At 44.1% G+C, this 13702-nt stretch overlaps 1 protein-coding gene across 1 annotated transcript in view; it reads left to right on the forward strand.

Moving 5' to 3' along the window:
- Positions 1–13702, forward strand: part of LOC140721345 (NACHT, LRR and PYD domains-containing protein 1a-like) — a 30812-nt gene that overhangs the window by 7095 nt on the left and 10015 nt on the right. Inside the window, 3 exon segments of the mRNA XM_073036187.1 lie at positions 4059–4219; positions 7645–7735; positions 9522–9699. Coding sequence (XP_072892288.1) covers positions 4059–4219; positions 7645–7735; positions 9522–9699 — 430 coding nt within the window.

The raw sequence follows: 13702 nt of genomic DNA on the forward strand, positions 1-13702 counted from the left end.
CTCGTGGTAATGGGGGTGTGGTGGGGTGAGTTTGTGGGTGAATGTGTACCAGGCCTTGAGCCCTTCTCTTTCGTATGTCATCTCATTGATATGTGATAGACTCAACAACTGTCGTGTCTTTGGCGAACTTGACAATGTGATTCCCCGGGCGTTTGGCCGTGCGGTCATGTGTGAACAGAGTGTACAGAAATGGGCTCAGCACACCGCCTGTGTTGAGGATGACTGGGAGTGAGGAGCGGTTGTACATCCTGACTATCTGAAGACGGTTGGTTCAGTAGTCCAACACCCAGTTGCACAGGGCTGTATTTAGATGGGTGAGTTGGAGTTTGTTACAGAGCGGTTCTTTCACTAGGAATATTGGTGAGTGACCTGTGCGCAGGATTGGAGTTGTCGATATGTGTCATTACCAGCCGTTTCACACTCTTTGTCATGATTGGTGGCAGTTCCACCCGGCGGTAGTCGTTTCATTCTGACGGTGTAGAATTATTTGTTGCAGGGATGATGCTGGCCGATGTGAAGCCTGGATGAGTGAAGTGTTGACGATGGCTGTGAAGTCATCAGTGAGCTGGTGTCCACACTGCCGGAGCACTCGGCCTGGGATGATTTCTGGCTCGGTAGCCTGACAGGGGTTGAATCTTGGCTGAGTCTTTTCATTGTTGTCACAGAGAGTGGCTGCTCACCTCTGAAATGGCGACAACTTATTTTTCCCCTATTGGGGAGGGGAGGGAGGGAGAGAGAGAGGGAGAGAGGGAGGGAGAGAAAGGGAGAGTGAGAGGGTGTGTGTGTGTGTGTGTGTGTGTGTGTGAGAGAGAGAGAGAGAGAGAGAGAGAGAGAGAGAGGAGAGAGAGAGAGAGAGAGAGAGAGAGAGAGAGAGAGAGAGAGAGAGAGAGAGAGAGAGTGACAGAGAGAGAGAGCCTGTGGTATGTCGAATTATTACCGGGTGAACGAGTAGTCTTTGGGGTACTGCAAGTCTGTGTTTTTATTGATGCTTTTTGTTCGGTGGGGGTTGCCGATGCTTGTTTTTTGCTGGTGGTGAGGTGTTGTTGCTTTTCTGCTGCTTATGCATGGAAGGGGGAGCTTGGGTGGCTTTGGGGTTCTAACATTTAACTGTCATTTATTCTTTGGGGCACTCCTTTGTTTTCATGGATGTTTGCGATGAAAAAAATAATTTCAGGATGTATATCGTATACATTTTCCTGACATTAAATGTACCTATTGAAATCTGTTCAAACGTAGGAAGGGGTAGTTTTCGGGGCTGGTTTGTGTTGGATGCCTTGAAGCATTGATTAGAGCACGAGGGGGGGGGGGGGTGCCTCATCACTGTTACAGTCAGAGCTATTTTTCCTGACGTAGTCTGCAAAGCCGTTGATGCCCAGTCAAATGTACCAAGGATTGTTCCTCAGGGTTGGAAAGTCCAAAACCAAAAGGCACAGATACAATTGAGCGGAGAGATCAAATAGACATGGAGCTAATCTCAACACACAGAGTTAGTGAGTATCTGGGACGAGCTGTTCAGTGTTTGCATCGTTGGTTATCTACCTCGGATTCCGTATTCTCACCGTGTTTGAAAATTTCCACTCACTGTCGTCTGTCCGTGAGCAGCTGGAAATTAAAGAAACATTCAAGATGCTGGGGACCTGAAATCAACTCAGAAAATGTTTGAAACCATTCCGACACAGGGGGTTGGAACTGAAGCATTAACTTTGTTCCTCTCCACAGATATTCTTTATTTCCAGAGTGTTTCTTGTATTTGCAGCGTTTTCGAACATTACGATATGCATGTACCCATACAAACTTCTCCTATATGCTGCATTTGCAACCTGCAACTGCTTCCGTGCCACTCTCTGAGTGAAATAGTTCCTACTCCAATTCCCCTTAAATATTTCACTTTTTTCCCTAAACCTATGACCACACACAACATGAGGGGCAATGCCCTTCCTGCATTCACCCTATTTCTACCATCATAGGTTTATTTACCTGTAGCAGGGGTTCCCAACCTGGGATCCGCAGACTCTCCCGTTAATGGTAGGGATCCACGGTATTAAAAAGTTCGGGAACAGCACCTGGCATCTCCCCTCATTCTCCTGTGCTTCAGGGAAACAATTTCGTACCTGTTCAACCTACCCCTGTAACTCTACTCCTTAAATACCAGCATCATCCATGTCCAGCAGGGCTCCTGCAGTTTCCATCCTATTCTTGGGGATTTATCCATCTTAATTTATCCCAGTACAGCAAGCACCGCTTGTGTAATACGCACACAATCCATGACTTGACTGGCTTTCGTCATTTCTACAGTCATTTCCTGTATCCCAAGGAAACACAGGCACAGAGAATTTGTTGAAAATCTCTCCCATCTCTTTCGGCTCCATGCATAGATAGGCACACTGAACATCGGGAGATATTTTGTGACTGTTAACAGAGCAGTAAGGAAAGCTCAGTTTCTTTCAATAAATTATCCTGCCACCAACTTGTCCGTTATTCGTGGAAGTGTGCTCATTTCAATTGTTGTTTACAAGTATCACAAGAATCAGTCTGGAATGAAAAGTTTTATGTATGAGGGGCATTTTGTTTCTCTGGGCCTGTTCTCAATGGAGGGGTGGTGACTCTGGGAACAGAAATGTCAATGAAATCCTGAAGACTGGATAAAGTGACAGGGACATAATGTTTTAAACAGGAGAGGAGTCTAGGATCTGAGATCACAATCTCAATGTATTCAGTTGTATATGGGGACATTATCTTCCATACTTCTGTCCAGTAACAGGATCTGAATATCACCTGTATCAATGCCTAATGTTGATCGTAGTTATATGTTAATTGCAGGCACAAGAATATAATGGTATTTTAACTACTTAATTGAATAAATAAGGACCCTGAATGGTTATCACCACAATGCATTGAAAGATGGTGTATCTGAGAATGTTCTCAATGGAGGAGTGGTAACTCTGGCAACAGAAATGTCAATGAAATCCTGAGGACTGGATAGAGTGATAGGGGCAAGATGTTTTCAACAGTAGGGGAGTCTGAGATCGCAATTTCAATTTATTCAGTTGTATCTGGGGTCCTTCTCTTCCATCAGTCTGTCCAGTAGCAGGATATGAATATCAGCGGTAACAATGCCTGGGGTTGATCGTAGTTATAGGTTATTTGTAGACAATAGAATATAATGGAATTTTTGACCACTTAACTGAACAAAGAAGGACACTTAATGGTTATCACCACAATGTACTGTATGATGTCCTTTGTAAATATCCTATAGTTGACATCTGGAACAGACCGGCCGCAAACAACAACGTGTTTTGATTTTGGAACAGCTTCTGCACTGCTGGAATTTCTGTAGAGATGGAACTACTAACAGATTTACTGGATGCACCTCGAGACAGGGTTAAAATTCCCAATATAATTTTATCTCCCCCATTGCAAAATGGCTGAGAGCTCAGTTTTCATCTTTGTCACAATTAAACGCAGAGCATGTGAGGTTGTTCCTTATTTACTATTTTCCGTTAGTTCTGCTGAGCAACGTCCTCCATCACCAGGGTAACAGCCCACCAGAGCTACAGAGTGTTGAACATATTTATTGCTTTCTGGTCACCGCCCATCAGTGACCTCAGGAGCCGGTGTGGAGACCCGGATGCCTTCAGCATTCACTGTATGGAATGTAAGGAGATAACTAATGAATGTACGGATTGCATTTATGCAAATTTGTTTAGGATGTCACAATCAGGGGTCACTCCCTCCACAATTCCCTTATTCATTCATCCCTCTTCACTAATCTTCCTCCAGATACTTATCCCCATATACGGCCTTTTCGGGTAGGAATTGTGTATCGTACCGGGTTGGGAATCGAACCCGTACTCTGAGAACCGGGAGGTGGAGCGATGGCGAGGGGGAAGATACAGAGGAAAAATAAAAAATGTAGCTGATGTAAATATGAAATAACGTATAAAATGCGGCAAGTAGGTCGGGCAGCGTGTGAGGGGCGAGGAGCAGAGTCACCGGTTCAGATGGGAGACCTTCCACCCGTCTACTGATCCCGTTTCCAGCTCCCATTTCAAATACAGATCTGCAGTATCTCAGGTTTTCGCTTCCGAGGCCCCGCCCCCGCTCTCACAGTCTCCGGGTGGGCGGGGGTTTTCTTTCCGTTCTCTGTTGAAGCGGGTCGTCTGCTGGGAGCGGGTGGTCCGATCGCTGTCTCCGGGACAAATTGATCAAGTTCTTATCGGTGAGTATTGAGGCCGGTCAAGAGGGGTGGACGTGACCGATAATTTGCCATCGGTGAGTACTGAATCCGATCCCGGGGCAGGGGGGAACCTGACGTTGGGCAGAGACTCACGTTAACTTTCCCGAACTGGCGGCCTCGTCTGGCTCCCTGGATACAAACTGTCTTGGTCAGTTCCGGGTTATGGGACCTTCTCACCGAATCGCCTGAGGTGAGCCGCCGCTCAGCCCCTGGTGTTCTGGTCCCAGGAGCGGGATGGGGTGGTGATGCCGAGACTGAACCCATCCATTAGGATGTACCTGCTGAACTTTACCTCCATCACCCGGCCCGGTATCGGATCCAAACTTCACCTGGATCGACGCCTGGGGTCAAGAATTGTTTTACATATTTCCAGCACACTGGAAGCGGCCGTTCGGCCCGTTGTGTTGTTGCAGACAGAGGGTTAAACAGAGTAATTGCTCCCTCGGGAGACACCTCCACGTGTATCAGTAGTTTCATCTTTCCCCCGTTCAGACGGGACAGTGAGATTCAGATCTCTCACGTCCTCTGGGGGGACTGGGAAGTTTATTTACATCTTCTTTCCATGACTACGACTTGCCGAAATGCTTACAGTGTTTCCCGATATCCGGCCCTGTTAATGCGAACATTAAGTTTTTCTTTTTCATTTATCTGGGTTTCATCCCCATCGCCATCTGGATCCATCTGCTCATCCACTGCGCATCCTGTTCAACCTCTGTCCAGTCTGTATCCTATTGCAGCAATGATATATATCAACCATCTTTTTCAACCTCAGTCCAGCCTGTATCCCATCACCTCAATCATATATATCAACCATATTGTTCAACCTCAGTCCAGCCTGTATCCCACCACCTCAGTGATATATATCAACCATCTTGTTCAACCTCTGTCCAGTCTGTATCCTATTGCAGCAATGATATATATCAACCATCTTGTTCAACCTCTGTTCAGTCTGTATCCAACCACCTCAATGATATATATCAACCATCATATTCAATCTCTGTCCAGCCTGTATCCCATCATCTCAGTGATGTATATCAACCATCTTGTTCAACCTTTGCCCAGCCTGTATCCTATTGCTACAATGATATATTTCAGCAATCTCTCTTTAAAACTTTGTCTACATTGCGAAGTTTTGTTTTTCATCTTTTATAGGATTGGTTGAACACAACACGTGGCCGGGTAAAAGCAGCCATTTCAATTTTAGTTTCACTGTTACAAAATGGCTGCAGTGTTAATCTTTATCATAATGGAACTCATAGCATTTGATGTTGAGTTTGTTATTTCCTTTTTCGGTTATTTTCAGTGAGCCACTTCCTCCGTTTCCAGGGTAACAGCTCGTCAGAGCTGTAGCAAGTGTTGCAATTATTTATCGCCCTGTTGTAACCGCCCCTCAGGGTAGAGACAGTGGCCTCGGGGCAAATGTAACAGAATGATAGTGGGAGGAAAGGATGCTGTGAACACTGTGGGGTGTGTTATACCAGGGTCAGAATTACCTCAGAACTAAGAAATTGGTTGGGTGGGTTGGCATTTACAGTTTAGGGTGCTGCTGATATTTTACAATCAGTTAACTATCTGTGCAATAAATGAAGAGGGAGAAAATACTACAGTTGCAGGAAATTTAAAGTAAGTAGGAGAAAATACTGGAAACGCTCAGCAGATCCGCAGCATCTTGGACTGTCTCAGTTCTGGAACTGGGCCTTCCATCATTCCTCCTTTCAGAGAAGTAGTCTGATGTACTGAGTTCCCGGCACTTTCTACTTTATAATTTTACATTTTGTTCCTGCTACACTGCTGGAAACATGGCAGCCAGCTGTGCTGGGCAAGACCCCACACAGCAGGAAGATTGTGATCAAATGTGCTCGGTTTAGCTGCTGGGGTCAGGCTGAAGTGTATCCGCATCCTCTATACAGACCGGGAAACCAGCCTGAGCACCGGCCCCGGCAGAGGGTCATCAGGTTCTAATTCCACCTTAGTTTGTGAATCGGAAATGGCAGGAACACCACGGCAAATCGCTGGCACCAAAGCGTCTTTGTATGGGTGATGATATTGGGCCGGTGACTCTGAGAATATGGAACTGGCAGTATAAGGGCTTCAGTCCAGGTTGGTAATTCGACTGCTGGGATCAGAATTTTCTCAGTCTGCAGTGAAGCTGAAATCCCGGGGGGTTGGGCATTGGTTGTGGGGAAATAACCATCTACGCTACCCAATAGGACATCATATCTGTCAAGTATTTTGGAGATTATTTAAGAGAGTTAGGTGAAGTTGGGCAGTGATGCTGTTCATTTGAACTTTGGTAAAGTCTGTAACAAGATCCCGCATGGCAGCTGATCGGGAAGGTTCGGTCACGTGGGATTAATGGGGAGCTGGCGAGGTGGATTCACACCGGACTCGAGAACAAGAAGCAGAGGGAGATGACAGAAGATGGTTTTAGAGAATGGAAGCCTGTGACAAGAGGGATGTGTGTGACAGTGTCGAGATCTCTCAAATTCATTATTAATGCCATTGATTTGTAAAATAATGTACAAAATTAGCAATTTTGAATTGAATTGATTTCTTACATTCTTCACATACATGAGGAGTTAAAAATCTTTATGCTACGTCTAGGTCTAAATGTGCAATGTGCAAACAAAGTAATTTATAATAATTTGTAATAAATTGAACAGTCCATATAATAGAGTATACAGTACTCAAATCAACATGAGTTAATTAGTCTGATGGACTGGTGAAAGAAGCTGTCCCGGAGCCTGTTGGCCCTTGGAAATTGGGATATAAACTGGGTTTTTTTTTCCCCAGTCTAAAGGCCATTTACCATTTACCAGATCAGCTGACAAACTACATACAACACTTTTCCATCATCACCTTTTAAAGTTTTAAGCAATTCAACTGGACTCCTGTCACATCCTGCAGCCTTATTTTTAGTATTTTTTTTCTATCGCGCATTCGACTTCACTTCCAGAATGCCCGGCTCTAGATCGACGAGAGAGTCACTGCAGGTGGCTTCACTGTTGAAATATTTCCTGTACAATTCTTTTATGTATTCACGCCATCTCTTTTTGATGTCTTCTGCTTCTGGGAGCGGCGGGAATTGCAATCGGGTTGTTCGACCTGTAAAACGTTGTGTTAGCCTGTATGGCGCCGTTGTGTAAGTCGTTGGTGAGACCGTGTTTGCAGTACAAAGTATAGTTCTAGCCGCTATATGTTTGAAAAGGCTTGGTTAAAGTGGAAAGAGTGCAGAGATTTTCGAGTCTGTTGTCAAGGCCAGAAGGCCTCAATTCTGGGAAGAGAATGGTCACTCTACGTATTTCCCACCTGGAATGTGGGAGACTGAGCAGCGACCTTACAGAAGTATTTTAAATTTGAAGGACAGAGTAACTGACTCATAGTTATTTTTTAATTGTGTAATTCAGATCATCGCCAGCAGGTGGTGTTTTCTTCTACCCGGACGGCAGACAAACAACGACATTCAACCAACGACAGTCAGAGTCAGAATGGAAACAGGTATGCTCACTGGCCTCTTTCTCATTAAAACTCTGTCATCCTGGTACACGCGTAGCCAAATCGTCATAAGTTCAGAGGAATAAATTTAGGCGCTAAAAGGACACATAGCAACACTTCCTTCATTGATCGTACTGGTAATGCGACATTGAACACTGGAACAATTCACTAGGTCCAGCGAAGGGACCTAAGAAAGGGAATGGTCGAATCACTCCGCTCACTATGCAGATCTTCACCTGAGCGAAAGGAAAAGGAGCTGCTGGGAAAAAAACAGTGGGTGTGGGTGAAACTCAGATAGAAATACAAGTGCGGGCAATGTAACAGTCCAGGGAACAGACAGAATTTCCGTCAGTATTTGGTACGCCCTGATGTGGGAAATGCCTCCGACAGCCAGTGAGAGAAATAGATGGTGTTTTCTGTTTTGAAGGGCAATGGTGAATTCTCCCCGGATTTTCGGGTTGTTGCTCAATGGAGGTGAGGGGAGTTTCCCGGTATCTGTTTTCTGTGGCCCAGTTAAGGAACGTTATATTGTGGGAGAACGGGCTGGGTGTGGGAAACTGTGAACAGGAGAAATTTTAAACAGAGAATCTGAGTGGGCTATCGGGGCAATGAATGTCGTTTGCGAATAAGATTAAAGTGAAACAAAAGAGTAAGTAGAGAAGGCAATGCACACAATGGTGGAGGAACTCAGCAGGTCAGGTAGCACCTACAGTGGGAAACGAACAATCGCCGTTGCGGTTGAGGAATCTTCAACGGAGACTTTGTACATTGATTTCAGTGTTGTCTTGGGCACATAAAATAGAGTCAGGTCTGTGAGGACTGGAGGATCATTCTTCTGGGTGAAGACTTGTGACCAGTAGTCTCCACAAGGATCACTGTCTCGTTATGCATCGTGTGTGATGTAAATAGTTCAATAATAAACTATGTATTCCTCAAACTAATTATATATATGTATATCAAATCATATAGGTGGACTGATTGGTCCATTGACAGTCTCGGCGGGGTCGTGTAAATTTGGGACTGTAGTCAAAATGCGAAGCATCCAATTAGAAATTGGAACAGAAAATCACCAAGTACAGTGAATTTGGGCAAATGTGAGGAGTTCCAACTTGGGAGGTCAAGTTTGCGAGCAATGTACGCAGTGAATGCTGGGACCATTAGGGTGGCTGATGTACAGACGGGTCCTGTGATGGATGTGCATAGCTCCCTGAAAGTGGCAACACAATTGGTAGCATGCTAACGATGAGTTGATGCGCGAATATGTATTTTTCAAAGTTATGCTGTAACTGGATGAACGTTGGTTCAGAGTCAATCTCAGCATTGTGCACAAATCTGGTGTGGAAAGATGATGTGGAAGCTCTGGCGAGGGTGCAAATGAGTTTCACCACGATTACAGAATACTTGCTGCCGGGAGAGGTCGATCAAGCTTGGATTGCTTCATCTGGAGCGTCGGAGACTGAGGCCTCAATCTCAGAGAATTCATAAATTTATGATCGATAATCTGTGACTCGGTGCAAATATCAAGTACTGGTGTGAATAGGTTTAAGGTTAGAGGGTAAAGTTTAAAGGGGATTTCGGATGCAGGTTTTCCACAGAGAGTGATCGGTGACTGGAATGAGCTGCCGAGGGAGAGACTGGAAACAGATACTCAGCAGCATCTGAGAGGCGTTTGAACTCATGAGTAGGCCGGGAACGGAGGGATATTGACCATGTTCCTGAAGCTGGGATTGGTTTCAATTGGCATCGTGTCCGCATACGCATGGTACACTCTACTATTTTATGTTCTATGACTGACTACAGATCTTACCTCCGCTATCTCCGCCTTCCTGTCAAATTGTGAGGATCACCAACTGTTCCAGTTGACGAGATTCTACATGGAGAGACTGGAGCAGGCGATTGAGGAGGGTGTGGAGGGAATCAGCTTCATGTTAATGGGCGAGGATCACTTCACCGGGCCACAGTATCACGTAAGTGAGAGGAACACAGACTGAGTGTAGATTCTACTGAATCAATCACAAACCGATGGAACCGGTGTAACGGCATCTCTGGGCTATAAAAATCCTATAATGTTTGTGGTTAACATCAAGAAAAGAATTTTCGTTTGCAGAAACCCTGAACTTTTGTTAACCAATACAAGTCTCTGTCCATATTTCTGAACACATTCTCTTTTAGACAGACTAAATTACAGACAATGATTGAGATGTGAATTTAGTGAAATGACACTTGACGGACATTGCAAGTGGGCAGAGAACCACTTTACACCACTCAGTCTGACATCACATCATGTTCCCCATGCTCGACCTTAATGGCCATCACCAGACTCTCTTGATTACCCTCGGGTTTCCGAAAAGTCAAATATATAGTGACTTAATTCTCAGCTCATTTCTCGAGTCTACCTTCAATCCCATCGTCAATTGAACAGGCAGTACTGAATATCGTCTCTCTTTTCAATTGCTGACCCTCTTGCATTTGATCAAGTATCCCAACATGCCTCAGGGTTCAGTTACCTTCTGTTCCTTGTGACTGTTCCATTTGGAGTTTGTAATTACCAAAACACAGAGAACTGCAAAATAATACAATTAGAAATATTCCAAGCGTCTGCAGCTAACACAGAATTACCAAGAAACACCTTTATAATGATCCTCGTGTTACTGGGACACATTTACCTGTTGCTCACCAGACTGAATTTTAGTGAAGAGCCTAAGATTATCCCCAACCCTAACATTCCACAGGAGACAACTGACAATTTCAATCCAAACTTCCTTCGCTGAATTACTGCCGTTTGGCTTTGGTCTTTCACACATGCATAAACGCCCTGAAATAGTGCAGCTCCTCACTGTCAATTCCTGGCTGTAGGCTGACACTGGACCCTCATGGAGCCTGGCATTGAAGTGTGAACATGCTTCGGTTCACCAGGGATTGCCCCAGGGAAAATCAACTGTGACCCGGTAATAATTTGATTTAGCCGTAGCCATCAAACTCTACACTACAGCAACAGGCTGTTCGGCCCATCATGTCCACACTGACCTATTATATGTCTAGTGGCATTGATCTGCACACCGACTAGAGACATCCATACCTCTCCCATTCATGTACTTATCCGAATTGCTTTTAAATGTTCAAATCAAATGCACATGTACCACTTCCGGTGGCAGCTCATTCCATACTCTCACCAGCCTCTCAGTGAAGAAGTTCTCCCTCAAATTTTCTTTCCTCTTTCATCCTTAATTCATAACCTCTAATTCCCGTCTCACCCAACCTCAGTAATAGATGCCTGTTTGCATCTACCCTCATTATACCTTTTATAAATTTGTATACCTCTATCACATCTCTCCTGGTACATCCTGCACTCTATGGCAGTTTTGACCTATTCAAACTTTCCCTATATCTCAGGCCCTCAAGTCCTGACAACACCTTGTAATTTTTTCCTGCACTCGTTCAATCTTATCGATATCCTTCCGAGAGGTAGATGCACACATTGTTCCCAATTTGCCTCTGCAACATCAATTTCAACATAATATCCCAACTTCTGTATTCAATATTTTGATTTATGAAGGCCTATGTCCGAAAAGCTTTACAACGCAATCTACCTTCGGCAACACTTTGAAGAGATTTTGGATATGTATTCACTGATATATTGGTTTTACCATACCACTCAATGCCCAACCTCTCAATGTCTCAGTGCTATCGTGGTTCGTCCTCAAACAGTGCAACACCTCACTCTTGTGTTCATTAAATTCTATCTGCCGATCTCCATCCCACCTTTTTCCAGCGGTTCCAATTCCCACTGCAAACTCTGATAACCTTCCTCGCTATCCCTATGTTGGTGTCATCCACAGATTTACATATCTAGTTTGCCACATGATATATCCCTGCCGCACACCGCTCGTCATTGACCTCCAGTCAGAGAAGTAAACCTCTACTGCCATTCTTAGCTTCTCTCACGAATGCAATATCTGATTGAACTTATTGCAATGTCATGAATCCCAAGCGATTTAATCTTATTGACCAGGCTGCCATGAGGGATCGTGTCAAAGGCCTTGCTGAAGTCCATGAAGACAACATTCACTGACTTGTTTTCATTAATGCTTTCATTACTTGCTTGGGAACTTGCTTCGTAACTTCCGTGAGAAACTATAAGACTGGTTATACAGGATCTACCAGGCACAAATCAGTGTTGACTATCCCTAATCAAACCTTGCCCATCCGAATACTCATATCCAGTCCCTTAGAATGCCTACCATTAATTTTACCACCACTTGTGTTAGCCTCACCAACCTGTAATTTCTTGGCTTATTCTTACAGCCTTTTGAAACAGCAGAATAACATTAGCTACCCTTCAATATTTCCGCATTTGACGTTTAGAATATTTTTGCTGGAGCACCTGCAGTCTCTGAACTACTTCAAACAAGTTAGGAAGAACAACCTGGGTATAAATCAACCCTATTCTCTCTCAGTGCAGCAAACACTTCCTCTTCTGTAATCTGTATAGAGCCCATGATTTCACTGCTGTTTCGCCTCACTCAAAATACTCTGTAAGTCTGCTGAGTAAATATAAATGCATAAACATCCATTTTAAATCTCCCCCGCCTTTTTCAGCTTCATGCATAAAGGCCCACTCGGAACTTCAGGAGGACCAATTTTGCCCGTTGGTCTGCTTTTGCTCTAAGAATATTTGATGAAGATTTTGCGGTTCTCTTCTCCCTTGTCTGCAAACTCATGCCATACTCCAGCCCTCCTGATTTCCTCTTTTAGTAACTTTTACAGTTATTTTACTCACCAAGTATCTCATTTGATCGTTCGAGCCTGTACTTGCTATGCGCTCCTTCTTCTTCACCAGGGCTTCAATATGTCTCAAAAACCAAGATTTCCTAAACATGTTACTCTTGCCTTTTATTTTGTCATGAACATTCAAATAGTGTACTTGCGGTCATTTGTACATTGTACTCTCAAAATATCAGTTTTGAAAGCCTTGCACTTATAAGCACATCTGTCACCTGAAAACAACCTGTCCCATAGAATCATAGAACCATAGAACCATAGAACATTACAGCACAGAAATAGGCCTTTTCGCCATTCCTGGCTGTGCCGAACCATTTTTCTGCCTAGTCCCACTGACCTGCACCTGGACCATATCCCTACAAACCCCTCTCATCCATATACCTATCCAAGTTTTTTCTTAAATGTCAAAAGTGAGCCCGCATTCACCACTTCATCTGGCAGCTCATTTCACACTCCCAACACTCTCATGTTCCCCCATGTTCCCTTTAAACTATTCCCCCTTCAATCTTAACCCATGACCTCTATTTTCTTCACCCTTAGCCTCAGTGGAAAAAGCCTGCTTGCATTCACTCTGTCTATACCATAATTTTATACACCTCTATCAAATCACCTCTCAGTCTCCTGCGCTCCAGGGAATAAAGTCCTAAACTATTCAACATTTCTCTATCACTCAATTTCTCAAGTCCCGGCAACATCCTTGTAAACTTTATTTGCACTCTTCCAATCTTATTAATATCCTTCCTGTAATTAGGTGACCAGAACTTCGCACAATACTCCAAATTCGGTCTCACCAATGTCTTATACAACCTCACCATTACATTCCAATTCCTATACTCAATACTTTGATTTATAAAGGCCAATGAACCAAAAGCTCTCTTTACTGCCCTATTTACATGTGATGCCACTTTTAGCGAATTTTGTATCAGTATTCCTAGATCCCTCTGTTCTAGTGCACTCCTCAGTGCCCTACCATTTACCTTGTATGTTCTACCTTGGCTTTTCCTTCCGAAGTGCAATACCTCACACTTGTTTGTATTAAACTCCATCTTCCATTTTCAGCTCATTTTTCCAACTGGTTCAGATCCCTCTGCAAGCTTTGAACACTTTCTTCACTATCCACTCCACATTCAATCTTTGTATCATTAGCAAATTTGCTAATCCATTTTGCCACATTATCATCCAGATCAT

The sequence above is a fragment of the Hemitrygon akajei genome, unplaced genomic scaffold (genome assembly GCF_048418815.1).
Source record: "Hemitrygon akajei unplaced genomic scaffold, sHemAka1.3 Scf000054, whole genome shotgun sequence".
NCBI lineage: Eukaryota > Metazoa > Chordata > Chondrichthyes > Myliobatiformes > Dasyatidae > Hemitrygon > Hemitrygon akajei.